Raw genomic sequence first — 27,896 nt, forward strand, 5'->3', positions numbered from 1 at the left:
GCTGTACTGTTGTGTTTTTCATAATTTGTACTCTCATGAATATTTTAATTTATAATTTATAAATTTCAAAATGAACCTGTAGTTTATGCACTGGATCTCATGTAGTACTCTGGATTACAGTTAGCACTTTATTTAGACCCTGTTTAATTTAAAGATAAGTTATAATTTTAAGTTTTTCTAGAAAGAAAACTCCAGGACCAGATGACTTCATTAGTGAATTCTATTCTACCTTAAGGAATAAATAATACTCAAAGCAGTAGTTCTTGTTCTAATTCTTTTGGCAAATAGAGGAGGAAGGAATTTTGTAAAACTAATTTTATGAGACTAGAATTGCCCTACTAATAAGTCAACTAGGCCAATATCTTATGCTATCATAGACTGAAACATTCTTAGCAAGGCATTATTAGATTTAATAATAATACCTTTTCTTTTTAGAAAAGAAAGTGTATAGTTTCTTATTTCTCAACTCACAGTAAAAGCCAGGAAAAATATATGGAAGTTTGTTGTCACAAAGTTCATATACTCTTCCTGAACCAATGTGTTAACTAAAAGTAGACCATGATACCTTAAATGTGTGTTAAATGAATAATGAACAAAACAAAACAAAAAATCATGTCTACAAAAATTAAATATATAAGCTCTATTGGGATTTATTATAGGAATGCAAGGTTGCTTGAACCTTAGAAAATTAGAGTAATTCATAAATTTACACATTACCAAAAGAAAACTAGTTAGTCACATCCAATAGCATAGAAAAGGCAGTAGACAATATTCATTCTTGAAGTAAATTCTCAGCAACAGAAGACAACTCTTCTAATATGCTAAAGGACATCCATGGCAAGCTCCTAATGTCATCTTTCTTGTAAATGACTTAATATAAACATATTGTCCTGTTATGTAGAAATGATTTCTTTATATCCTTATTCTGTAAACTTTTCCTCTTCTTTTTTTTTATTCTTTAAAGGTTGGTTAACAAACACACTCATCAGCTCAAGCCTATACTGAATCAGGATCATCCCACTCACTGTGTGCCACTTGCATACTGGAAGGACTACAGGGGCAGTGTAACACATGTGTGGTTATCTCCTGTGATAACTGTAGCTTCCCAACAGAACACTTCCTGGAGGCTATTTCACTGAGTACAGTCTGAAATAACAATAAAAGTAGTGTGCTTAGGACGTAAGCCAATCATGTCATTGCTTTTTTTTTTTAACATTGTTAAGTCATTTTACTGTACATAATTGTGTGGGCCAGACTTTTATACAGTTAACAGTGTAGTAGGTTTGTTCACAATAGTACTAATAGAAAGACATGAGTGATTCTTTGCATTCCTATATTATAATGCCTAGAACATTAGATGATACAGCTCTATTAGAATCTTACAGGACCATTATTTTATATATAATCTAAAATGTTGTTCTACAGTATATGACTACTAGCTGTGAACAGCTGGATGGTAGAACAAAAATATACCATTTATATGATCTTCAAAAATTATGAAGTATCAAGGAATAAATGTGACCCAGTATATATGTAAGATCAGTATAAGGAAAACTACAAAACATTGCCAAGGGAAATTAATAAAAAATTAAATAGGTAGAGAAATATAACACATTCATAGATTGAAAGATTCCAAATTGTTCAGTAGATTCAATGTTTAGCAGACTTTCTTTGGTAGAAATTGATAAACTAACTCTACAGTTTATATGACTCTTGAAAGGACCTATATAGGCTTAACACTTTAGAAAAATAATGAATATAAAGAACTTACATGAACTATTTTTAAGTCTTATTATAAAGTTGTAATAACCAATTTAAATAAATAAATGAAGCAGTAACCAGGTGCTGGTGGCTAGCACCTATAATCCTAGCTGCTCAGGAGGCTGAGATCTGAGGATTGCACTTCAGAGCCAGACCAGCATGAAAGTTCATGAGACTCTTAACTCTAAGTAACCACCAGAAAACCAGAAATGGCACTGTGGCACAATGGTAGAGTGATAGCCTTGAGCTGAAAAGTTTAGGGACAGTGCCCAGGCCCAGAGTTCAAGCCCCACGACTGACAAAAATAAATACATAAATATATAAAATGAAGCAGAATGGAGAATCTAGAAGTGATCTACACTTATATAGTCAATTGACCTTTTCCAAAGTTGTCAAAATAATTCAGTGGGAAAAGGATCATTTTTGTTACAGATGTTAATGAAAAACTGGATATCCATCAAGTATGGTTATCTTAGTACTAAAAATGCACAAGGCAAGATGATTTTGAGTTTGAGGCTAGCATTGGCTATATAACAAGATCCTAACTCAAATAGATAGATAGATAGATAGATAGATAGATAGATAGATAGATAGATAGATAGATAGATAGATAAGTAAGTAGGTAGGTAGATAGGTAGATAGATAGGGAAAAGTAAGGAAGAAGGAAAAGGAATCTAATGAACATTGACCCTACACTCACTCTCAGAGAAATTAACTCAAAATTAATCTTTCCCTTAAACGAAAACTTCTAAAATTCTAGTAGGAAATGTAGGATAAAATCTTTATAATCTTTGGAATATTTCTTAATGTTCTCTCAAAAATTTCTAAGACAAAAATGTCCATTAAAAAAAACCATCGGCTGAATTTATCCAAATAGCTATTTTTGTTTTTTTTCATTTTTCATATATTTTTATTATAATTAATAGAAGGGTTACATTATATTCACCAGATAGAAGGTGCATTACTTCACATACATTGATACCCTTTCTCATGTCTTTGTCCCCATTTCCCTCCCCCCACCCCTACCCCTCATCTTTTTTCCTCCCTTCCCTATCCAATTTCAAATAACCAATTAAGCATATATAAAATATATCAGATAACAAGGTGAAGTATTGTAACAATATGGGATAAGCAAGAGACAGCAAAAGAGATGAGAGATAACATAGTACATTAAGGACAACAATCACTCTTACATGGCTTTTGTCTCTATATCCTGGAGGTCCTTTCATTTAGTGTCATACTATATGGCCTTATGTATCTAGGTTTTGCTCTATTGTAAATCTCTGCTAGGAGAGCCCAAGGTTTCTACTGATTATGACAAATGAGAGAAACCATTGAGCCTATGTTCCTTTGAGTCTGGCTTACTTCACTTAATACGATTTTTTCTGAGTCTTTCCATTTCCTTACAAATGGGGCAATATCGTTCTTTCTGACTGCAGCATAGAATTCCATTGTGTATAAATACCACATCTTGTTGGTCCACTCATCAACTGAGGGGCATTTGGGTTGGTTCCATATCTTTGCTATGGTAAATAGTGCTGCAGTGAACATCGTTGTGCTAGTGGCTTTAGTATGTCCTTGTTTCTGGACGATTGGGTAAATGCCCAGTAGTGGAATTGCTGGGTCATAGGGGAGTTCTATGTTTAGTGTTTTGAGGAACTGCCATACTGCTTTCCATAGTGGTTGAATGAGTTTGCACTACCACCAACAGTGTAGTAGTGATTCCTTCTGGCCGCATCCCCTCCAGCATCTGTTGTTATTAAATTTCTTGATCCTGGCCATTCTAACTGGAGTGAGGTGGAATCTTAGAGTTGTTTTGATTTGCATTTCTTTTATGGCCAGAGATGTTGAGCATTTCTTCATGTGCCTATAGGCCATTCTTATTTCTTCTTCAGAGAAGACTCTCTTTAAGTCTTTGGTTGTTTCTTTGGAGATTAGTTTTGTAGTGATTCAATTTTTTGAGCTGCTGATATATTTTAGATATGAGGCCTTTGTCCATTGTCTAGTTAGTGAAGATCTTCTCCCACTCTGTAGGCTTTCTAGTTAATTTGCTAGCTATGTCCTTTGCCATACAGAAGCTCTGCAGTTTAATGCAGTCCCACTTATCCAGACTTTCTCTGATTTGTTGTGTTTCTTGGTCTTTATTAAGAAAATTTTGACCTGTGGCAAGGAGACATAGTGTATCCTATTTTTTCTTGTAAAGTTTTCAGTGTCAAATAGCTATTTTTGAAAGACATTGTTAAGAATGAAGGGAAATTAGAAGTTGTGGAACCCATGTACCTGACTAATGACACTGAAAGATGGTAGATGTGGCAAGTTTTTTCATCATTCAGTAATTCTACTTCCAGACACAAAAATACACATCCATTCAAATATTATGTAAGAATGCGGCCTTTTGTGTTATTTTTGGGGATGGGGGGAGGTAATAGATTTTCTAGGTAGTAATAATATTAAATATGCATATGTGAAAATGGAAGCCAATGGTGTGGGCTTCTTTTCTCATCACACATTCTGTTTTCCATAGGACTGAGTTATAGAGTGATTGAGGCAAGGGAGTGTAGAGCTCTGGCTGAGATTTTAGTTCAAAATAAAGGTGAGTGGTTTAATGACAGACACAGAGCCTCAGTTCATGTTTTTGTCACTCCTGATTGGGTTTGTTTTATAATTCTGAGGCAGGACACTATCATCCCAGGAAAAAAAAAGGTTCAGTTATGGAGGATCAGAGCTGGCAAAAGAATCAGAGAAGTTGTCAGAACCATAGAAAGCCAAGAGTGGCATTGAGATTAGAGTGGGCAGAGATACCTAGGTGTAGATCTTTTTACTCTTGTTTAAATGAACAGCAGATCCATTGCTAGGAAGTCAGCTTGGGCAAAAAAGCTGAGGCTCTTGCCTACTTGCCATTGTCTCTGTACAATTTATAATGTCACAGAAACTCAGTCCTCCAACATGGGATTTCTTTCTAGAAGTCCAATGCACTATCCATTGCGCCACAGAGCCAGTTCAACATGGGATTTCTAAGCTGGTTTTCACTTGAGATTTACTCTCAAAGATAAGATGTATGTAAAGAGCCTGAATAAGCATTAGTTTCTGGTGCAATTAGCAAGTAGCAGTGTCCTCATTTTTTTCTTAGTTAATATGAAGTATTTTCTGTGTAGTAGGCACTGTGCTATAGGATTTATGTAGATTATCCATTCATTTCATGTATAAAAGAGCCTTCACACAACTGGAAACAGGTTTTAAGAGGGTGCTTCCCCTTGGAGGAGATGCATGCTAGGGTGCACATAGGCTCAGGCAGATAGTTCATTTTGTTGTTCATACCTCAACAACAACATCTCCAAGAGAGACAGGAGAGTCCCTTCCCCTCCCCCCCCCAGAAGATTCAGGGAGTGGGAGTTCTATCAGAAAATTTGGAGGTAGGTGCTAGAGAGGTGAACAATAGAGAAGGATTTCTTGAAAGAGACAAGCTCTGGACATTTTTGGAAAGTCTGATGGGGAATGGAACTTGTAAGTCTTTCAACAGTATACAAGTATTGAATGACTGCTTTGTGCCCATAAAATTTCTGACTTATTCATACAGTGGGACACTGTTTCCAGAGAAATGGAGTCCAGTCTTCTGGGCCTTGGTTCTACAGTAAGCTATTTGCTCTATCTGACTATAGAAAGAAGAGCTGTTCTCAGACTTCTAATGGGATGTCGTATGCAGCCATCCTTCCTCATTACTCCAGCATCCTCAGGAGATGGGAACTAGGGTCCTGTTCCCACTCTGTCCTGTCTACTCCTGTCCACTGTTGTCAGCCTTTGGCTCAAATGAGATAGGGTGTGTGTGCAAAATACACCAAAACTAAGATTGAGGACCTTTAGTCCCTTTCTTGGGATTGCAAAAAACTACTCCTGAGTAAGTAATGTCCATTTCCCAAGATACAGAGGGGAGGAAGGGAAAGTACTGTCCTGTGTACTTCATAGATGGTTAGATTGCATTTGCCTTTGGCTTTCAGTGGTCATAAAGGGGTGACTCCTATGTGGTCATAAAGGAAGCTAAAGTGGGATATGGCCCTTGCTAAGTAAAAGAAAAAGAAACTCCATGAAAAGCATTGCAGAGGAAATCCTGGCTTAATCACATGGCATATAAAGCTATATGCATTGTGAGGAGAGGAAGTATAATTTATAAGAGGTGGACCTTTAATCCCTTTAAAGGGCTCAGTTGAGCCCACCATAAATCTAAATTCCCCTGAAATAGCTATGCTTATATTGGTAATACATTAAAAGACAGCTGTATCTCATCTTTTATACTCCACTAATCCCACCAGGGCAGCATTGAGTAGTTAATAAGATTTCTTTACCCCTGAATATATGCAGTGAACTTCATAGGCACCTGCTTTGTTTTATTTCTTTTCCCCCCTTGTGACTTCCGTTTTTATTTTAGAAAGGTAGTCTTTCATTGAAAACTTTAAGGTGAACTTAAGTTCTCCAGAAGAAATAGATTGCTTAGTGTGTTAGTTGGCTGAGTTTTCAAAATTACCTCTTCTACAGAGTTGTTTGTATAATTTGAGGGTTTTCTTACACTCCCGTTCATTTAATGGTAGAATGACTTCTGACATTTTTTAAATGTCTCATGATGTTTCTCAGATTTATGAGTGTTTTTAGAACCATAGCAGTATAAAATATTTTTAAATTGTTAACTTATAATTAATGTAATCTTATGTAGTTTTTTTTGTTTAACTCACACTGTATTTCTTTTAATTTAGAAATAGACAAGAAGAAGTATTACAAGTATAGTGAAGAAAAGACATTAAAGTGGCTAGAGAAAAAGGTATAGTACCTCTTTTGCTGCCTTTCAATTAGAAGAAATATTAATGTTGTTTCTAGACAAAATCTTTAGCTAAGGCAGTAAGACTGGGTCCAAAGGCCATGTATATCCCCGTGAAAAGAGAAGAGCTGTATAGAGAGATCTAAGACTAAGGAGAAAGTTGATTTAACCTTACCCTCCTTTTTCCTTGGTCCTACCATGGAATGCAAGGATTTCTGTTGGTTAGTGCAAACTCAAGTCCTTAAGCCCCATCATGCCAGGCCTGATTTTGTTGGCTGTAGTTAACTCCCAGCTATCTCCAGAGCTGTTTGTCCTCATCTTCCAAGAGGAAGGAAGAAGGGAGGGAGGGACAAACGGAGGGAGAGACGTGAAAGAACCTTGATTCCCTTGTGGCTGCTTCTAGGTTCATCAAACTGTGGCAGCTTTAAAAGCCAATAATGTCATTGTCGGTGCCCGGGTCCAGTCAGCTCTGTTCTCTGGTGACCAGGTTTCTAATGACAAAGAAGGTAAGTAAATTGTTTCATCTGAAATTGTTTTTGTCTGGAGTTCTTTTTGTTGTTGTTTTTTCAAATGCTTATCTAAGGAGTTAAAAATCTCACTGTTGCAGAATTAAGATATTGTCACTCTTCCTATCCTTCCCAATACTCTCATTGGCCTTGGGACAAGTGTGTGCCTTACTTCAAAATCCAGGAGTATTTCCCCCTCACATCATGACTGTTATTACTTGGTACTTGTGTCCTTTCATTCAGCAAATAGCTGTTTTACACTACTAGTGAGAACACGCTTAGGGACCCTTGCTATCATTTATTGAGTGTGTGTGAGATGTGCCAGCCCTTGGTTAAGTGGCTTATATAACAAATATTTCTCATCTGACCTCACAGGAAGACTCAGGAAAGCTGAGGCTCATTCTGGAGTTGCCTTGCTAGCAAACGACAGAGCTGAGATGCAGGTGGATTTTGGCACTCACTGTCTCTGCTCTTTACCTTGTTGGGCTGTTCCCCCAGCATAGGGAACCAGCACATAGGCTTCACTTTGTTCCCATAAGGCATATTTCCTTAGGTAGCTCTCAATGTTTTGATCTTAGGTGAAAATTGATTCACTTTGACAATTCTTTTCTTTTGGTTACTAAGGAACTTTATTTTGCCTTTTTTTCAGTGTAGTGTCCTTTTATTTTTTCTAAAAGAAAGACACATGCTAGGTGCTGATGATGTATACCTGTAATCTTAGTTATTCAGGAGAGATCTGAGATCTCAGAATCGTGGTTTGAACTCAGCCCGGGCAGGAAAGTCTGTGAGACTCTTTCCAATTAACTACCAAAACCCTGGAATTGGGACAATGGGTCAAATGGTAGAGGGCTACTCTTGTGCACAAAAGCTCAAGGCCGGTGCCTGAGCTCTGAGTTCAAGCCCTAGGATCAGCACAGGAAAAAAGAAAAAAGATACATAAATACCTTGTATTATTACAATTGGCTTTTCATATTCAGAGAATTCAACTAAGAAAGCAACCTTAAATTATAATTTTGTTTCCTTTTGTTTACTGGCATTTGGTGAGCATCCACTATGCAATATGTCACGTTTTTGGAATTGTTTTATATCTTTCTTCTGTCCTGACAGATAAATATTAGTATCCCTAGTTTACCAGTGAGGAAACTGAAGTGAGAGCTTACATGGATTTTCTAAATCCAGATAGAGGAAGAATTTTAACTGAGGTCAATTTGACTATAATACCATCATAATTTTACTAATTTTTTCATCATTTTTCTCTTTCAGAGGATTATGTTCGCTATGCCCATGGTCTGATCTCTGATTACATCCCTAAAGAATTAAGTAATGGCTTATCTAAACACTTAAAGTATGTGTGTTTTTTCATCTTTAATTGTAATTAACAAGTTTTTGTGCCTCTTGTTTTTCCCAGCAATTGCTTTCCTAGGAGGATGTGATAGATTATTGTTCGGCCATTCATATATCATATGGATCAGAGTTGATTTCTAAGTTCATAGTAGTTGACTGGAATGAATTGACTAGGAAAAATCTGTAGTAGTGAGTGTTACAATTGGAATCATTGCTTTGTATGATTGTGGAGAATAAAGTTCATTAAAATTTAATCCTTAATGAGACTCCACTAATTTAAAGTGAGAGTAAGAGAAGCTAATCACAATGACTTATACCTATAATCCTAGTTGAGAAAGAAAGGATCTCAGTTAGAGGCAAGTCCTAGCAGAAAAGTTTGTGAAGCCCCTTCTCATCTGATAAGGATACATGGTGACATGTACCTATCGTCCTAAGCTATGTGGGAAGCTGAGGTTGTGAGAACTGAGGTCTCAGGTCAGCAAAGGCAGGAAAGTATTCAAGGCTTCCATTTCACTGTACACAGTAGCACATGCCTGTTATCCCACCTAGGACTGACGGCCTAAAAGTAGAGGACACAAAACGAGACTCTTAAAGATAACCGGCACAACTATTCATAATAGCTAAATTATGGAAACAGCCTAGATACCCTACAACAGATGAGTGGATTGCTAAAATGTGGTAAATATACAGAATGGAATTTTACTCATCCATTAAAAAGAATAAGAGTATGTCATTTGCTGTGAAATGGATGGACCTAGAGCAAATCATGCTAAATAAGGTCAGCCAAGTTCAGAGACACAAACAGCACATGTTTTCTCTCATATGTTGAAGCTAGATATAACGTATAACTGAGCACGATAACCTTGGCATTCACATACAGACTAATGGAGGATACCCTTAGGGGAGGAACCCAAAGAAGTAACTTCTCTTAACATTTAAAATACTATTCATTGAAACAAACTCCAGGAAATGGAATTGTATGGGTTTTGTTGTTATTGTTGGTGATACTAGTGGTAGTATTTGGTTTTGCTTTCTGTTTTTCCCCCCTTTGGTGGGAAAGAGGGTGCAGAGAGGGAAAGGAAAGGTGAACAAATGAAATCATACTATTCAGTATATACTATGTGGAAAATGGCCTATGTATCTTGTGGTCAGGGATGGAGGAAGGAAACTGGGGGAAAGGGAAGGAAGGGGTGACATTCTCCAAAAAGAAATGTTTCCCTGGATTTCTTAGCTGCTTGGAAAGAAACTTTGGGTATTTTGTTATTTGTTTAGATTTGGGGTTTTTTTTTTGGTCAGTCCTGGGGCTTGAACTCAGGGCCTGAGTATAGTCCTTGGGCTTTCTCAAGGTTAGAGCTCTACCACCTGAGCCATTGCATCACTTCTGGCTGTTTTTCTATGTATGTGATACCAAGGAATCAAACTCAGGTCTTCATGCTTGCTAAGCAAACACTCTACCATTAGGCCATACTCTCAGCCCTTGTTTAGATCTTTTTAACTGAAATGTTTTAATTTGGATTAAAGACTTGGAGGGACAGAGAGAACAGCAATGGAATTTTTGTTTAATAGCAGAAGGGATAGAGTTGTGTGGCTTTTCTGAACAGTATAACTAGAATAATTTGTATTTGTAAATGAACTATTTATGAAGACAAAACACTCCATTGTCAAAATGAGAAATTATGGATGACAAAGAAAAGACTGTATTTCAACAAATGAGTTCTATTTCTTAGACAATTCCCCTAGATGGAATTAAGGAGCAAAATAAAGATTCATTCATTTAGACTGTAAGGTCTGCCGAAAGGAAACTCCACACAGTTCAGGAGAAGAGGGTTTATTGCATGAGGAAAGAGCAGATTCCTGCCGCCCAAGATGGAGTCGGATGAGCAAGAAAACTTAGGGTGGGAAGTGAGAGATTATATAGGGGTATAGACACAGCGGAAAGGATGTGATCACAGAGGACGGGGAAATACCTCAGTGGGAACCTCCCACTGCCCCGAGGCATGCCAGTTGCCAGGGTTATAGGTGCTGGGCAGGGATTTCCAGGGTGCATTGGGAGAGAGCCAAGGGAAGAAGTCATTTCTTCCAGTCGGACCTAACAGACAGATTTCATTCTTCACTCTGAAAAGACACATGGAGGTAAAGCTATAAGAAAATAGGGACTACCTATGTCTTAAATTGGCCCAGTTTCTTTATGAAAAACCATAACTGTGATTCTTTTTTTTTTTTTTTAACTTCCTTAGGCTTCCAGAGCCTTCCACTCCACTGCCAAACCCTCCATCAAAGGTAAGAAAGTGTGGCCAAGCTATCTCTAGGGGCTTGGAAAAATATAACATGTTTTACCACATGAATTTAGCTTGTTCTCTGTATTTTAAAGCATACAAAATCCATCTTGCATGGAGTATTGCAATGTGGAATGTAGACTGTACTGGGTTCTCCAATAATATTGTTTATTTTTTTACAATTTACCTGAATACTGAAAACTAGATTCGTTTTAGCAAGATACCTCTATAAAAGTATTACAGATAAATTTTTATTTTTCTAAAGATAGGCTCTTAAACTCATGATTTTCCTGTTTCTGCTTTCTGGTACTGGCATGCTAGGTATGGATCATCACACCTAACTGAAATCTTCTTAAGTTAGCTAGATCACTTAATTAATTTTAGTAATCACCCAGAATCCTCTACACACAATGTAAACATAGTTTGCTGAATCTAATTGTTAACACAAAGGTATACAGAACATGATTTTTGTAACAAAGCATTCTTTGAAGAAAAATAATCTTGTTTGCCGGGAGGGTAGCCTAGTGGTAGAGTGCTTGCCTAGCATGCACAAAGACCCGGATTCGATTCCTCGGTACCACATACATAGAAAAAAGCCAAAAATGGTACTGAGGCTCAAGTGGTAGAGCTCTAAACTTGAGAAGAAGGACAGTGTTCAGGCCCTGAGTCCAAGCCCAGGACTGGCAAAAGAAAAAAGAAAAATAATCTGGTTTTTATTCTGAATTTGAAATGAAGCTGTATGTAAATCTGATCTGTTAGTGGGAATCCATTTCCTCTTCCAGACTTTTATACTGTCACCCACAGCTCTTCTACAGATTGTGCTCATTTCCCAGATAGGAAGGAAGACTAGAGGAGCCAGTCATTGATGAACTGCTTGATGGCAATCTTAGCATATCTCAGATTAGGCTTCATCTCATCTACTGCTTCAAGACAGGATAATACACATTTATCCCTCCTCTCTGTGTGGTTGTTCGCCGCTGGGTTGAGGAGTTGATGCTTTGAGAGCATGCAGTGCCCATGTTGATGGTGCTGAACAACTTTTCTTTACTGTAAATGCCTTCATTCCTTGGGCTTCAGGATAACCAACACACTCTGGATTTTTCTTCTTCTTTTTCTTGTATCATGTCCTGTTTGAAGATAATGGTAGGAGCTCCAAAAACATGCATTATCTTGAATTTTACTTGGAAATTGAGCATGTGTTAGTGTTAGTTTTGAGCCACTAAACAGTAAGTCTATTAAAGCAGATTTGGCTTTTACTCTTCTGAAGAATAGCTTAGGGAACAGAAAAACAACTATTTTGCTCTAAGAAGGTAGGCACTCTGAAAGAAATTGTTTCTTATTTCTCTCTATCAGAAAAGTTAAGAATATTTCTTTCCCTCCCCAAATAAGTAACTTAAAGATCATCCATGGATTCATCTAAACCTATTCTTGAAAATTTTTAGCATCTGTTACTTTCTGGAGTAATGCATTCCATAAGTTTATTTTTCTTTTTTCCATTTTCTGTTATTTTAATTTCCAAGATTTTAAGTCATTTGTATTTTGTCATTTATATCTCAGATTCATGGTCATGTTTAGATTTAGGCTCCCTAAAGCATAAGTCTTTGCTAAACTCTTATTTTTGGAGTGAGAAAGCATCCCAGACAACACATAATAGATGAACTAGAATGGCGATATCCAACAAAATTACAATTGTAATTACATTTGTACCAGCTGGATTTGGCTAATGGGGGCATAGTTTGTTTTTTTATTTATTTTTTTCTTTGATTTGGCTCAGCATCTTATCACTGGACCTCAGCCTCATCTCTTAGGTTATATTACTTACTTTTCAAGGCTTTCTTCTCTATGTGTTTTCCTGGTATTCTGGTATACATAGTACATATTGTATTGGATGTTGTACTGTAGGTTAAGCAAGTGTAAGCTATCTTTTCTACTGTTTTACCTGTGTGTGCCCTGGATTTGATTGATTTTTCTTACAGCAATATGCTTATCTTCAGGAACTTCCTTCCGACAGCAGCTGTTGGGCATCTCTGCCTCTACTTGTAATGGCTGGATGGAGCCTATTGTCCTTACTGTTTTGCCTCATTGTCCCTTACTATCACAGAGCTGCCTGTTCTGACGCTGAACTTCTTCCTTCCCCATCTTTAGTCTTTTGAATTTGTCACTGTCAACTAGCAGAGCTGAATGCATTCAGCTCTGGAGACATTCCCATTCTCTTTCTTGCAGACTATTTGTAAGATAATAAGTACAGGCCTGACATTAATCCCTGTGGTGCTCTGTTTTTCTCTTCTAGAACTGTATCCCTTTGGTTACATCCTTTGTACTGGCTTCTGAAACACTCATCTCTTTCTGCTGAAGTGTCCCCCACACCATAAGAGGGGGACACTTTTCTTTCTTTCTTCCCCTCCTCCCATCCCCCAGGGGCTTGAACTCAGGGCCTGGGCACTGTCCTTGAGCTTTCTCAAGGCTAGCACTCTACCACTAGGCCACACTCCCAAGCCAAGGACTCACTCTTTTAAATAACAAGAATCTTAATAAATATTATAACCCCATTTTTCCAACATTTCCAACAGTGCATTCATAACTGGTATCTTGTTTGAATGTGTGTTATTTAAACATCTGATCCAACTCATTGCCCTTATTAAACATTTTATATTCATATGGAAAGACCTTTGTCTTAAGCTCTAGCCATGAACTTTTACAGCTTGAAATTTTATTCAAGTGAATAATGTCCAAGTGTTTATAATGACCTATCTGTGAGATACAGTTCATTGAACACATCCTCATGTCTTCATGCTCTCTAAGTTCTGAAATACTTGTGGCCTTCAGCATTATGAGCTATGAGTTCCACTTCACTAGTTTACAGTAACTTTCTAGTAAAGATAGGTGTCTCCTAGCTGCCATTTTCTGTCTTCATTTAAACGTGAACATGCATTTATGAGAAAATTGAATACATCCATTCACTCGATGCTAGTGGGTCAGTTCATTTGTGGTAAACCAGTCTTTTGCTTTTAACGATTTATTTGCTAGAGATTGCTATGTGACAATTCCCTCTTTTTTTGTTTGTTTGTATTGTTTTGTTTTTGTGACAAAGCTTTTGAAAATCTTTTATAAAGTTTTATCTCCACATGTCTTGGAGGCTATGACATCTGTTAGCACCACCTCTACTGGTGCTTTGGTTAACAAGGCAGGGGCATGAAGAAAACTGGGGACAAATCTGTTTCCTAAGGATATAATCCATTCTGGCTCATGTGTATTTCCACTAACAGCTTGAAGATCTTTAAGACTCCTAGTTATAATAATCACCATTAATCCTCCGTGTCAAACAAGACTCATCTGCCTTGCGTCTTACCTTTTCCATGAAGTGTAATCATTCTATATTATAACTATTAAGGCCATAGTCTAGTGCTTTCTAGGATTCTCACATACATTGGTGCAAAACACGCTAGTGGAAGGTTCAAATACAGAGATTCAACTGAGCTACGTTGAGCCTAATGGAGACCACATTTTTTTTCTTTTGTCCTAGTTTGTGGGGCTTGAACTCTGGGCCTACGCGCTGTCCCTGAACTCCTCGGCTCAAGGCTAGTACCCTATCCCTTGAGCCACAACTCCACTTCCAGTTTTCTGGTGGTTAATTGGAGATAAGAGGCACACAGACTTTAGTGCCCAGGTTGGCTTTGAACCGAGATCCTCAGATATCAGCCTCCTGAGGATTGCAGGTGTAAGCAACTGGCACCCAGCTGAGACCACACTTTTATAAAAATTAATTTCTCAATCAAGTCCTCTACTAGGTGACCTGAGCTATTCATTTAGATTTCCTCTTACTGGCTGGTTGTTGTATATTGACATTCTCATGTAGATTAATTGAGATAGCTGAATTTAAAAAGAGGGAAGGATGTGAAGTTATTCAAAGATGGTAATAATAGAATAACGCTGCCCTGTCTTCATTTTGGGCATAAATCAGCCCCAAAGGTGAATGAAGAGTGGATTGCAACTGGACACCTGGCTCTCTGCCCGGGAATGATTTACATTTAACCCTTTGACTATCCTTAAGGTCTACAGCACCCATATGCCCACTGTAGCTAGTATATATAAACTGTTAAGGGGCTGAGGCCAGGTTGTATCATATCCCACCATCCATAAGGATTCTTTCTGGAAGTGATTTGTGGCTTCCTTCCCTAAAGAGGTGTCCAAATTAAAAGGAGTTTAGAAAAAGTACAATCATTGCCAGATCTGTGCTCCCTGTGTAGGAGTGAATTTGCACATTCAGTTGGTTGTTTCAATGGATTGGTGTAAGTGGCAGAGTGATATTTGATGCTGCTTCACTGCTCTAACATTGCAGAAACCAAAGTTATCAGATGAGCCTTTAGAAGCAAAAGAAGATTACACTAAGTTTAACACTAAAGATTTGAAGACTGAAAAGGTATGTTTATCCAAGTGTAGTAGCTGCTGCATCTGTCTCAGCCCTCAGTGAGTGATAAATGTACGTATCTAGGAAAAGTTGCATGATTGATTATAGGAAAAACTGTTCACTTGTATTTCTGTTTAATAGTTCTGTTTAATAGTTCATTCAAAATAGTGTATGATAGTGAAAGCATTAAGACCTTTTATACACCAAAGAAAAAAACATTGTGCTTAGCAACAGTGTCCTGAAGTTTTGCCATGTGTTTGTTGGTTGATAGGTGGGAAGTTTCACTGCAGGTAACTATTTTGTTACCCCAACTGTTCCAAAACTCCCCAGAAATTTGATAATAAAAATTATTAATAATAATTCCACTATTCAGAATTCACCTTACAAATATGAGTTAAATAACATTTCTTACTGAGTTACACATGCTTTAAAATAACAAGTGTTGGCATTGCAATTCTTACACAGCTTTTGGTTCTGACCCTTTTAGTTATCAGTATATTGTAAAAATGTTCACATAACATTACACATTCTTTGAAATTTGAATCATAGTTTCATGATGCCCAATCATGAGACCTTATTCCATCACAAGGAATATGACATTTAATCAGTCCTTTACATTTAGACATACAGGTTATTTCTGCACTGTTCTTTTTATTTAATGAAGGGATAGACATTTTTATTTTTACAGCCTGCATCCTTGATGATTTCATTAGAGACAGTTTAGAACTAACTTAGGGATCATGAACTTTGACAAAATTTAAATATATATATATATATATATATTCAATTTTGAAAATTGACATACTTTAAAAATGTTTTTTACTCCCAGTTATTTGTATCTGCTTATGGTACAAATAATTTTCTGGTGTTTTTAGCGTTTTCAATTGATTTTTTAAAAAGAATTTTAAACTTTCTGAGGTTAAATATAGGAATTGTTTGTGAGTGTATGTGTGTGTGTGTTTAATTGTGTTTATGCTTTGCCCATTTCAAGATAACTTCCTTTTAAATTTCAAACAGTTTAATGTTTTCATAAATTTCATTCTTTTATTAATACGTAGTTTTATCTGGACATGTGATATCTGAGAATAAGCCAATTTAAGACTGACCTAAATAGCCATTTCTCTGTAGAGAATTTCTCAGAGAGAATCTTTCTGCCTTGCCTTCAGGAGAAGTGACACTTCCCAGTATTTCTGTTTGCCCAGACATCAGTGCTAGAAGAGGGTTGGATGAGAATTATAGTTAAATGCACGGGACCATTTTTCTGAAAGAAAATGTCACTTTTCACCATCTAGTCACAAATTAAGGCTACCAAAGGTACAAGTGGCAGAATGAGATGCAAAATGGCAGAATCATACCCTGTGTCCTTAAAGGATGCTTGGACGACTAACTAACTGGTCTTACAGCTCCTAAGGAGACAAATGTTAAATTTTTTTTCTGATCCCCATTATTAATTCTTCTTCTAAGCAAGTTGTGACACTTCCTAATAAACTTGGCTATTATTTATCATCCTCTAGTTCATTTTACAGAACATTCCCAGTGACCAGGAAGAGAAAGAAATGTACAGGACAGAAGTATTTGAAGGCAGCTTTATGGAAAGCTTTTCTTTATAGAAGAAAACAAAACAAAACAGGACAGCTATCCTGCTGGCCTGGGATAATTGACAATATAGGTCATCTTTTGAATATGATAGGGCTGTCCTTGGTTTCCCATAGAGTGAGTGAATAAAATCAGATAGTAAATTGCTGTGAATTATTCATCATGTGGTAATACAAGTCTGTAATTCCTCCCCCTGACAATTGCCGCCTGTGGCAGTCCCATTGTTTGTGTTATTACACTTAATGCACCCTCCAGAATTATTCCCCCAAAGTAAACCACCACTTGTACCATTCCTACTTAGAAGGTGGCAGTTTTGTCTTAACATATTCCATTTCTGAAGTCTGAATTCTGAATAGATATCAGAACTTGCTTCACTCCCTTACGAAGCTGTTAGCAACAGATGCTTACCTCCCTGAGTGGACCTTGAGGCATGCACAGTCTTGTCTGATTTGCATGTTTGATTTACAAATTTTATACATTTGTAACAATTTTTCTCTCTTCACAACAGAAAAGTAGCAAAATGACTGCAGCTCAGAAGGCTTTGGCTAAAGTTGACAAGAGCGGAATGAAAAGTATTGAAGCCTTTTTTGGGGCAAAAAGTAAAAAAAAAATCGGGAAAATGTGAAACTTTGGAAATAAAATCTAATAAAGCAAAACAAATTGTTTGCTTCACACATGTTCCATTTTCATTCTTCCTCCCTGTTGTACCTCCTGATCTTTAAACACCTCTTTGGCAGGGAAAAACTTTCATCCTTCAGTTTTGGATTTAAATTTAGCATTTCTGAGCAAAATACGTTGTATAGCTTCATGATTGTGGCATTCATTGTCTTTGCCAGAATGAAAAGCAAGCTTGTGAACTGAGGTAACATAAAACTGGATATATCACTCATAAACTAGATGTTTGAGAGGATGGCTTGCCCTTTACACGGTAAGCGTGGTTTTCAGAGTTCTGAAAGAAATAGAAAACAAGACTGTACATTTTAGTAAGCTTATATTTAAAAGGTTTTTTTGTTTCTATAAATACATTTTTCAGAAAATAGAGAAAAGAATAAAACAAAATTGTAATCCCCTACCTTTTCATTGCCCAGAGATAATTTGATGTATATTCTTACCAAAAAAAAGTTGAAAAAAATCATCAAAGGAATTATAATGCAGTTTTAGTAGCCTTCATATCATTTTCTGAGCATTTTCCTAGGCTAATAGGTATTCTTTTTTTCCATATTTTTTATTGTAATTAACAGAGGGGTTACATTATATTCACCAGATAGAAGGTGCACTACTTCGCAAACATTGATATCCTTTTTCATGTCATGGTCCCCATTTCCCTCCCCCCCTCGCCGCTCATCTTGATGTCCACCCTAATTTCAAATAACCAATTAAGCACATATAAAATATATCAGATAACAAGGTGAAGTATTGTAACAATATGAGATAACCAAGGGATAACAAAAGAGATGAGAGATAACATAGTACTTTAAGGACAACAAAATCACTCATTATATGGCTTTGTTTCTATATCCTGGAGATCCTTACATTTAGCGTCATACTATATGGCCTTATGTATCTAGGTTTTGCTCTATTGTAAATCTCTGCTAGGAGAGCCCAAGGTTTCTACTGATTATTACAAATGAGGGAAACCATTGAGCCTATGTTCCTTTGAATCTGGCTTACTTCACTTAATATGGTTTTTTCTAAGTCTTTCCATGTCCTTACAAATGGGGCGATGTCGTTCTTTCTGACTGCAGCATAGAATTCCATTGTGCATAAATACTACATCTTGTTGATCCACTCATCAACTGAGGGACATTTGGGTTGGTTCCATATCTTTGCTATGGTAAATAGTGCTGCAATGAACACTGTTGTGCTAGTGGATTTAGTATGTCCTTGTTTCTGGACGATTGGGTAAATGCCCAGTAGTAGAATTGCTGGGTCATAGGGGAGTTCTATGTTTAGTCTTTGGAGGAACTGCCATACTGCTTTCCATAGTGGTTGAACGAGTTTGCACTTCCACCAACAGTGTAGTAGTGATTCCTCCTGGCCACATCCCCTCCAGCATCTGTTGTTTTTGGATTTCTTGATCTTGGCCATTCTAACTCGAATGAGGTGGAATAATAGGTATTCTTCATACAGATATTTCAGGGCTGGTGGGATACAGCTCAGTGAAACACCGTTGCTAGGCTAGCATGCTTAAGGCCTTGGGTTCAATCCCAGTTTCACCAAAATTGAGTAATAAAAGTAAATATAATTTTCAGTTGTTTAAGACAGCCGATTATCTAAATAATGTTCCTAATCATTACATATGCTCAGTGTTTGAAGAATCAGATTATATATAAATATTTTGTCTACATATTTGTAGCCTTATGGTTTCTATGTAACTATAATCCAGCCATATAGGTACTAGAGTCAGGAGGATCATGGTCCCAGGCTGGGATAGACAGAAGTTCAAGACCCAACCTGAAAAATAAACTGAAGCAAAAAAGACCTAGGAGCATGGCTGAAATCATTGGGCATTTACCTAGCACAAAACTCTTGAGTTCAAACCCCTGGAATAAATAATATAAAGGTACGTGTATATATATTTGGAAATATGTTTCGTAGAAAGATATTAATTGTATTCAAGTAGTAATTCTTACTTGATGAGTAATGATATTGAAATATGTTCACTTAGAAAGGTGTTGATAGGCTGGGCACTAGTGTCTCACGTATGTAATCCTAGCTACTAAGGAGGCTTAGATCTGAGGATCATGCTTCAAAGTCAGCCTGGACATGAAAGTCCATGAGACTCATCTCCAATTAACCACCAGAAAAGCGGAAGTGGCACTGTGGCTCAAGTGAAGAGTTGCTTTTATTTTATTCAGTGTTTTGATAGTTTTTTATTTTGTATTTAGTTACTTAAATCACATGTGATTGGTTATTTTTCTTACCATTTTTCGTTTTATGTTTGTTCTGTGGAATTAACCTTTTGGGTTCTAAGAGTAAGTTCTAATGGGGACTTTTATTATGGCTTTTTTAGGCTCATAAGTTCTGGGGAAATCAAACATTTTCTTTACAGAATTCATTGTTTTCATTCAGAAATACATCCTTCTCTAAATTTATTCAAATTCTAACCATTCCTTTCATTAACATTTTGTTCATCTCACAGAGATATTTCTTTTTAGGAGAATGTCTTAGCAGTTTTCCTATTTTAATAGAATCTTTTTTTTTCGTTAGGTCCACTAACTGGTCGTTTGATGGTAAATTTTTACATTTTTATATGCATATTTAGATGATCAATTAACTAAACTCAGTCTAAAATATTTGTTTTTACTTATCCTGAATATTCAACTCAAAATAGGTTATATGTCTTAAAAAATTATATGTAATTCTAATAGCTATACTTAATTTTTTGTCTTTTATATCTTTTTATATGTGTTAGAATATTTAGAATGGTGAAATTTTGATGTATTTTTTCTGTACTTGAGAAGATTGTTTTCTGTTCTTTTACTTGTCAATTTCAAAGAGTACAGGCCACTTAATGTCAGAATGATTATCACTTTTTTAAAAATTTTATTGTTGGGGTAATGTACAGAGGGGTTACAGTTACATTTATCAGGTACTGTTATGTCCTGAGACGGCGTCCCCAAAGAAAACCACCAAGTTGGAGGCGTCCAAAATGCAAGAGTTACAAGCCATGCGCACCCAACGCAGTGAGGTGGAAGGAGGATTTGTTAATCAGGGTTTACACAGTCTTTTTAAAGGCAAAAATCGCAGGTTTTCACCAATCAGTGAGATAAGATAGGGATTAGGGAGCTTCGCTGGCTGGTGGAAACTGATGGAAAGTTCTCACGCCAGCTGGCTCCCATTCAACTGTCAGAGAGTAGTTTTATGGTTTGGGAAACAAATGCTTCTAATTTTGACACAAAATGGGTTAGTTCCTGGAGCTTATGGACACCTATGTGAACATTGGCTCACTGGGGTTCAGAAGTTCCTGTTTGTGCAGCCTCTAGATTTATTGAAGGGGGTGGGTCTGGGGGTAGTTATTTCTGCAGGTACATTACTTCTTGAACATTGTTACTCCTCATATTTTCCTCTCACTTTCCCTCCCCAAACCCCTCCCACTCATATTGTTTTTCCCTTATTTTCCCGTTTTCAAAAAACCAAATAGACATATACAATAGACCAGGTACCAAAATCAGATACAGTAACAGCATGAGATGAACCTTAAGGGAAAAGAAGAGAAAAGAAATAGCTTCATGTAGTACATTAAAAACAACAATCACAAAGATAAACCTCCTGTTTCCATATCCTGGAGTTCATTTTGCTTAGCCTCCTCCTATATGGCCTTATGTACATAGCTTTTACGCTAGTTTGATCCTCTGTTAGGAGTGATTCTCACTTTTTGTCTAATATTTTCTCTTGATTAAATTCAAGTTGTACACTTTGGACACCCTGGGAGTGATGCCATTCTCAGTGCACCCTATTAAGATCAGTATTCCCAATGCTAATCAGATTAACCTCAGTCACCCAAAATAGTGTCTACTGTACATTACTATAGACTGCCTTTGAAATTAACAGTTCACTTGTGAGTAAAATTTCTAAGACTTTGTAAGTATCCTGTTCCATCTCCAACCCATTAGTTTTATGATCTACTCATAACTTTTCATTGTATCTTCTCTATCAGTTGGCATCCTTTTGTAAGGAACAGATTTCCCTTTTCTACTTACTTAAGCATTTATAAATTTAGCTCAGAGTAGGTTTGTAGATGTTTATCCAGTGAATTATAATATAATGTCTCTATTAACTTTGATGTACATATGATTTTAGAAGGGCCAGTAAGAGGGAGACCTTACAAGCTTGCTTCTGTATTTCCGTACTTCTGCAGCAGGATATTAAAGGCCCTTTACTTTCCCTGTCTTCTATTTGGATTGATCAGTCTTTTCCCCAGGAAGCCCTGTTACTTTGTAAAGCCTTAACTAGATAGTAGTTTTGTTCATTGCTATGGGCATGTTATTACCTAGTATTATCCAAAGCTAAGAGTGTGTGTGTGTGTGTGTGTGTGTGTGTGTGTGTGTGTGTGTGTATGAGAGGGGGAAAAGGGAGCTACACACTGTATATTCATCAGAATTTCTAAACCTGCATGTCAGTATTTAGGTTGAAGAAATAGTCTTGTGTTCTTTTTACACCAGGAGACTATCATGAATACTGAATTTTGTAAATAATTTTTGTATCTAGTGAGATGACCATAGTTTTCCTTCAATAAAGGAATCTTTTAATACTTCAGTCAGACCGGGAGTTTGGCCTAGTGGTACAGTGTTTTGCCTAGCACGAAGACCCGGGTTCAATTCCTTGGTACCACATACATAGAAAAAAGCCAGAAGTGGTGCTGAGGCTGAAGTGGTAGAGCTCTAGCCTTGAGAAAGTCCAAGGACAATGCTCAGGCCCTGAGCTCAAGCCCAGGGCTGGGGAAAAAAAAAAAAAAAAAAAAAAAAAAAACTTCAGTCATAGTGATTGAATTTCCTTTCATTTAAAATTTTGTTGTATAAAATGATGAGTTTTCATGTGACATTTGCATTTTTGAATGCTATGTACTTTGGTCATGGTTATCCTCTATTACCTTCTTTTCTTTCACTTCTTCCTCCCACTGGTTCCCTCTCCCCTCTTCTCACTTCTGTCTAAGTGATTGCTTTGTCACTGTTCAATTGTCATTGCAAAATTTTTGGGAAAAACCCTGTTTTCACATTATGTACTATTGTTTTCATATACAGCATTAAACTTTATTTCTTAACATTCTGTTACAGATTTTTATATCTCAACTCATGAGGGATGTTGCCTTTTCATTTTGGGGGTCTGATTTCAGTGTCAGAATAAAGCTTGTCTTTTAATATGACTTGGGAAACACATCTAACAGCTTGTGTTCTGAAGGAATTTGTGAGATTGATCTTGTTTCTTCCAAATAAGTCAGACAGAAATCACCAGTGAAGCTATTTGGACTAGGAATTCATGTTACAATTTCAATGTTTGTGGTAGCTGTGTAGCTATTTCAGTTTTCTTCTTTGTTTTGGATCAGTTTGATTTTTTAAATCTTTAACTGTGTTTTGTCTAGACTTTCAAGTTCTTTGGCATAGGATTTCATATTTGTATTATCTTCTTACTATTCAAACACCTATAGTGATACTCCCCCTTTTGTTTACATAGCCAACATTGTATCTTCATGTTTTCTTGATTAGCACAAGCAGAGTTTATCAATTCGTTTTATCCAGTCAAGGAACCATTGTCTCCTGGCTTGTATAATTTCCTAATGTGACATCTGTAATAAATATTCCTTCCACATTGTATAAATGCATTCTCTCCTTGGCATCTTTCTAAAATTTTTTTCTTTCATAATACTTTTTACAAGTTATTTATATATTGATGTTCATTTTATTTGTGTTCATCTTACTTGGGGATCAAATAAGCAAGGATTTTGAGTTTATACTTTTCATGAACTTCAGAAAATTTATGGCCAAGCTCTGTTTGCCCAGCTCTCCCCTCAGTTAAGACAAGTTAAGGAGGTGATAGAAGGGTTTCTGATTAGTGCTTGGAAGATGTCCAATGTCTTTGCCGTCTTGGAATAACCAGAAGAAGTGATTCAATTTTCTTTTTTTTTTTTTTTTTTTTTTTTTGCCAGTCCTGGGCCTTGAACTCAGGGCCTGAGCACTGTCCTTGGACATTCTCAAGACTAGCACTCTTACCACTTCAGTCACTGAACCACATTTGGCCTTTTCTCTGGATGCGGAGGAATCAAAGCCAGGTCTTTATGCATGCCAAGCAAGCACTCTACCACTAGGCCAAACTCTCAGGCCCAAGTGATTCAGTTTTTACACCTTGTTTATGTGCGTCAATTTATGTCAATTTACATACCATCTTTGGGGCCCACCAGAGTGACTGGGAGGTTTCCCAGCTGTATGTAAAAGCACTTTACAGGTTTCCCACTGATCACATAGCAATATTTATTTATTCATTTATTTACTTAGTGCCAGTACCAGGGCTTGTGCTCTTGTTTGTTTCTCACTCTCCTCCCCCCCACCCCCACTCATTCTACCACTTGAGCCTCAACTTCAGTCTAGCTTAGTTACTGATTAATTGGAGCCAGAGTCTCTCAGGATTATGAACTGCAATACTGGAGATTTTAGCCTCCTGAATAGCTAGGATTATAGAACTGAGCCATAGGAGCCCAGCTATAATTGAAATTTGTCTTTTTAACTCTCCAAGACCAGAGGGCTTGGCCTCCCTGTTTTATAGACTAGATGACAGTGCCTAGATGCCCTCCTTTCTACACCCAAGCTCAGGCCTTTTCCTTGGGCTTCTCATAGATCTTTCCCCTGTGTTGTCTGTGCAGCTTTTAACCACTAAGGCTGAGCTACTCTGTTATAATTACAAGTTTTATTTTAAGAAAGGAAAAGTCAAATGTATTGTGCTTTGTTTAATTGTATTTTATTGTCAGGGTAAGAAGGGTTACTGTTACACTTGTCAGGTAGTGGATAGATTACATTACTTCTTGAACATTCTCAGAAGGACAAGCCAGAATTGAAGGAAAGCTTTCACTTGCTTCTGCATTTGCCTGTCAAATCTTTAATCAACTGTCAGCCCTTTAGCATTTACTGTATTCTTACTAGTAAATGGTTTGATTATCTCATATATTTTGATTGTCTCATACTAACCAAGCCTATTGGAGAGGGAGGAAGCACCAGATATTTACAGAGGGTTTAAAATCTTTATAGATGCTAAAGGAATTGCTAACGTGTGTGTGTGTGTGTGTGTGTGTGTGTGTGTGTGTGTGTGTGTGTGTGTTTTAGTTAGGATATGTATAAAAGCGAAGGCATGGGCCGGGAGTTTAGTCTAGTGGTAGAGTGTTTGCCTAGCATGCATGAAGCTCTGGGTTTGATTCCTCAGTACCACATACACAGAAATTCCAGAAGTGGTTCTGTGGCTCAGAACACTAGCCTTGAGAAAGCCTAAAGACAGTTCCCGGGCCCTGAGTTCAAGCCCCAGAACTGGCAAAATTAAAAAATAAAATAAATAAAAGCAAAGTCATGTTCTTAAAGAATGAAGCCAAAGAATATGCTTAGATTCTTTTGTCCTTTAAGAATGTTCTGAACATTCACCATGTTTCAAACATTGATTTAGCTACTAGATGTGAAACTGACAGTGTAGAAGACTAAAATCTGTGCCCTGGATATTCCATGATAGAAAGACAGGGTGAGAGGCTATGGGAAAGGCTGAGCAGTGAGGAGACAGGCTCTGGAGGAGGAAGAGTCAAGAGAATCCTTCATCACCTTCACTTCTCACTGCTTTCCACCAAAGAAATCTGATTTATAGAAACTTGGCGGGGGGGTTCGTTGTTGTTGTTGTTATAAGCCTTTTAAACCTTATGTCCAGTAGGAAATCAACTTGTTCAATGACATTTTTTCTTCCCACCCTCCCCACCCCCCCATCTCCCCCAGAGGATTTAAGGGACTACTACCTACAAGTCTGTGCTTGTTTGTTTATTTGTTTACATCACAGTCTACCTGTTTTTAACAAAAAGATCTACATTATCAAGCTGGGAGAAGTAATGTAGCCATTACCTGACAAATGTAATTGTAACCCCTTTATACATTATCCCAATAATAAAATACAATTAAAAAATAAAATAAGATATGCATTAAAGGAAAAAAAGAGCAAAAACAAATGGTAGAGTAAGACAAAATTATTCAAGAATTTATCTCAGCAACTTGTCTTCATATATTTCTTGTAGTTTTATGGGGGGTTTTCCCCTAAAATAATGGTGTCCATGCCATAAGTTTGGATGTTTTTGTAATTCTTTTGGACATTGGAAAAACTCTTTTAGAAGGCTTTTTGACACTGCAAGAATTGTATTTCTTGCCTAGCTGGCCAGAAGCCTGGTATTAGCCTTGGAATGAGGTGGCCAAAGCTGGTGGCACCAGTGTCCTCTCTCCTCTCTCCCTTAGAAATGTAAATGCACAGCTGCCCACACTCAAGACAAGCCTGCCAGACTTGTCTTGCTGTTCCAAAAGCTACAGATGGTACTTGGGCTTTCAGGTGACTATTCTCCTTTCATCTCTAGATGGCAACACAAAGACAGAAAAGAGGCAAATGACACATGACACAGCTCCACACCAGGCTTGGCTGCTTCCTGGGTAACTTCAAACTCTGCAAAAGTTTAAAGCGCTCTCTACTTTCTAGAAAACCATCAACTGCCAAAGTGTATTTTGAAGAGTCAGTGCTAGACCACTTATTTTTTTGATTAATTATGAGTATTTCCACTGGGAGTCTTTGGCAAGGTAGTTTCATTTTAGGACTGTGGATTTGAGTAATTCGATTCACTTACCTTCTTCCCCATCCCAGTCTCACATCATAGTGTGAGTATTTGCAGTAGAAAGCCTCATTTCAAAATACCAAGAGGAGGAGGCTCATTGAGAAATCCGGGTCACTCAAACCTGACCAGGTTGAACTTTCCCATTTGGGTAAAAGCAAGCATGATTTAGGCACACAGATGGTGACATAAGACCTTGATTAACATTAAAGGCTCTGCTGAACCCAGTTTCAACCCATATTTTAAATACGTAGCAAAAACTTGACCCTTCTTTCCTCCAATTTGGCAGCTTATAATACCTCATGATATTAACATGTGCATTTTATGATCTCTCAGAGTTATAAACATTGCTTCATTTTCTTTATAATAGAGTTGTCCAGTGTATGTGTTATTGTTATTTTTAGAGGGGGGAGTGTAGGCTGTGAAAGAATGCTGAAAGTAGGCGCCAAAAAGTAATTAACTTAGTGGGGACTGTTGTTGGAGCCAGTGGGGGTTTTTGTAAACATGTCCTGGGATTCGAAAGTTGTCTACAAGCCCTACAGGAGGACTGGGTGGAGTGGCTGCTGTTCATCTGATCTGCCTGCATCATGTGTATCCCCAACATTATCTTTAAGAACTGTGTTCCTAAATTGTTAATTCATTAAGCAAGTTGAACCTAGTTCTGACCTGCTTTTATATGTAGAAGTATTTTTTATAAACTCAGAGAAATATAAACATTTCTATGCTTACTGAAGTCGAGAGATGTATCTTATTTTCCCAAACCCCAGCTCTATTAAGTCAGTATGTTATACACATTCAGTCAGGAGAAAACAGAGATCCAATTTGGAGTCTTTATTAAAAGGCCCAGCAGCTGCATGGGGGATTCTTGTCTCAAAGAACAACATCCAGCAAATACATTTAACACTTAGGAAACCCAGCCATGAGGGCCAGAGAGGAAAGAACAAAAACAACACCAACAAATCAGCTCTGCTCCAATAGAGAGCTGAAGCGGGATGCCATGTAGACCGGAGGACCAAGAGACACAACATGTGGCATAGCAGAACAGTGCCTGAGCTGGTCTCGGCCTAAATAGTAGGACGGGCAGGGGCAGGGCCACAGGAAATCGTGCTGGCACTGGGCTGAAAAGTTTAGTAACCTATCTTCCAAGTTCCCACCTGAGCCTCCAGGGAATCAGGCACAGCCACCATCTGGAGGCCAGTGCTCACCTTTCCCCACTACCATCTACTATGTGGCCAAGATGGTGCCAGCCAGACCCCAACTCCCCATGTTATTGTTACAGACTTTTAAAACAAAGCAATTGCTAGCACTAGAGTGCTACTGCTGAGTAGGTGTTAAGTCCTTGACTTCATAGTTATGTTTCTTAGCTTGTCTCTGAGCAGGAAAGCCTATTAGCAAAGTGGCTTGTGAAGCCCCACCATTCTATCTCCCTCCTGCAAAAGACTTACTCTGAAATTGGTTTCCCTGGTCAGTGTGTGAAGATCCCCAGATTGTATGCCTGGTTGGCATAGCTCTGTCACTGGCTCTACATAGTATTCCCAGCTTTAGCCCAGTGCCTCCCTCTTCTGTCTTCCTTGGTCCCCTTTTTCTCCCCTTTCACACTCTGCCAAAACCACTGGATATGTCCAAGTTGTTCTGAGAAGCCTGATCTCTTACTGTGATCTTTGAAGAATTGTCAAGCGCAGCACATCAAAAACTATGAGAACTCACTTCATTCCTTTATGTAAGTAACATACTGTCCCACCAAAAAATCAACAAACCAGCATTCCTTTATGTAAGTAACCAACGTACTATCCCTTCCCACCCCCCAAAAAAACCAGCCAAAACAAAAGTAATATGTAGTTCTCTGCTGGAGTCAGCCGGCAGC

General features: G+C 37.5%; 1 protein-coding gene across 1 annotated transcript in view; it reads left to right on the plus strand.

The window, feature by feature from the left end:
- Window positions 1-17,349, plus strand: part of Rnaseh2b (ribonuclease H2 subunit B) — a 44,714-nt gene extending 27,365 nt beyond the window's left edge. The window contains exons 6-11 of the mRNA XM_090341732.1: window positions 6,507-6,571; window positions 6,972-7,074; window positions 8,338-8,419; window positions 10,656-10,698; window positions 15,034-15,114; window positions 17,207-17,349. Of these exons, the coding sequence (XP_090197858.1) occupies window positions 6,507-6,571; window positions 6,972-7,074; window positions 8,338-8,419; window positions 10,656-10,698; window positions 15,034-15,114; window positions 17,207-17,323 (491 nt within the window). The 3' untranslated portion in view covers window positions 17,324-17,349. The remainder of the gene's footprint in view (window positions 1-6,506; window positions 6,572-6,971; window positions 7,075-8,337; window positions 8,420-10,655; window positions 10,699-15,033; window positions 15,115-17,206) is intronic.
- The last annotated feature ends 10,547 nt before the right edge of the window (window positions 17,350-27,896 follow it).

The sequence above is a fragment of the Megascapheus bottae genome, chromosome 11 (assembly GCF_031878675.1).
Source record: "Megascapheus bottae isolate mThoBot1 chromosome 11, mThoBot2.hap1, whole genome shotgun sequence".
Classification (NCBI taxonomy): domain Eukaryota; kingdom Metazoa; phylum Chordata; class Mammalia; order Rodentia; family Geomyidae; genus Megascapheus; species Megascapheus bottae.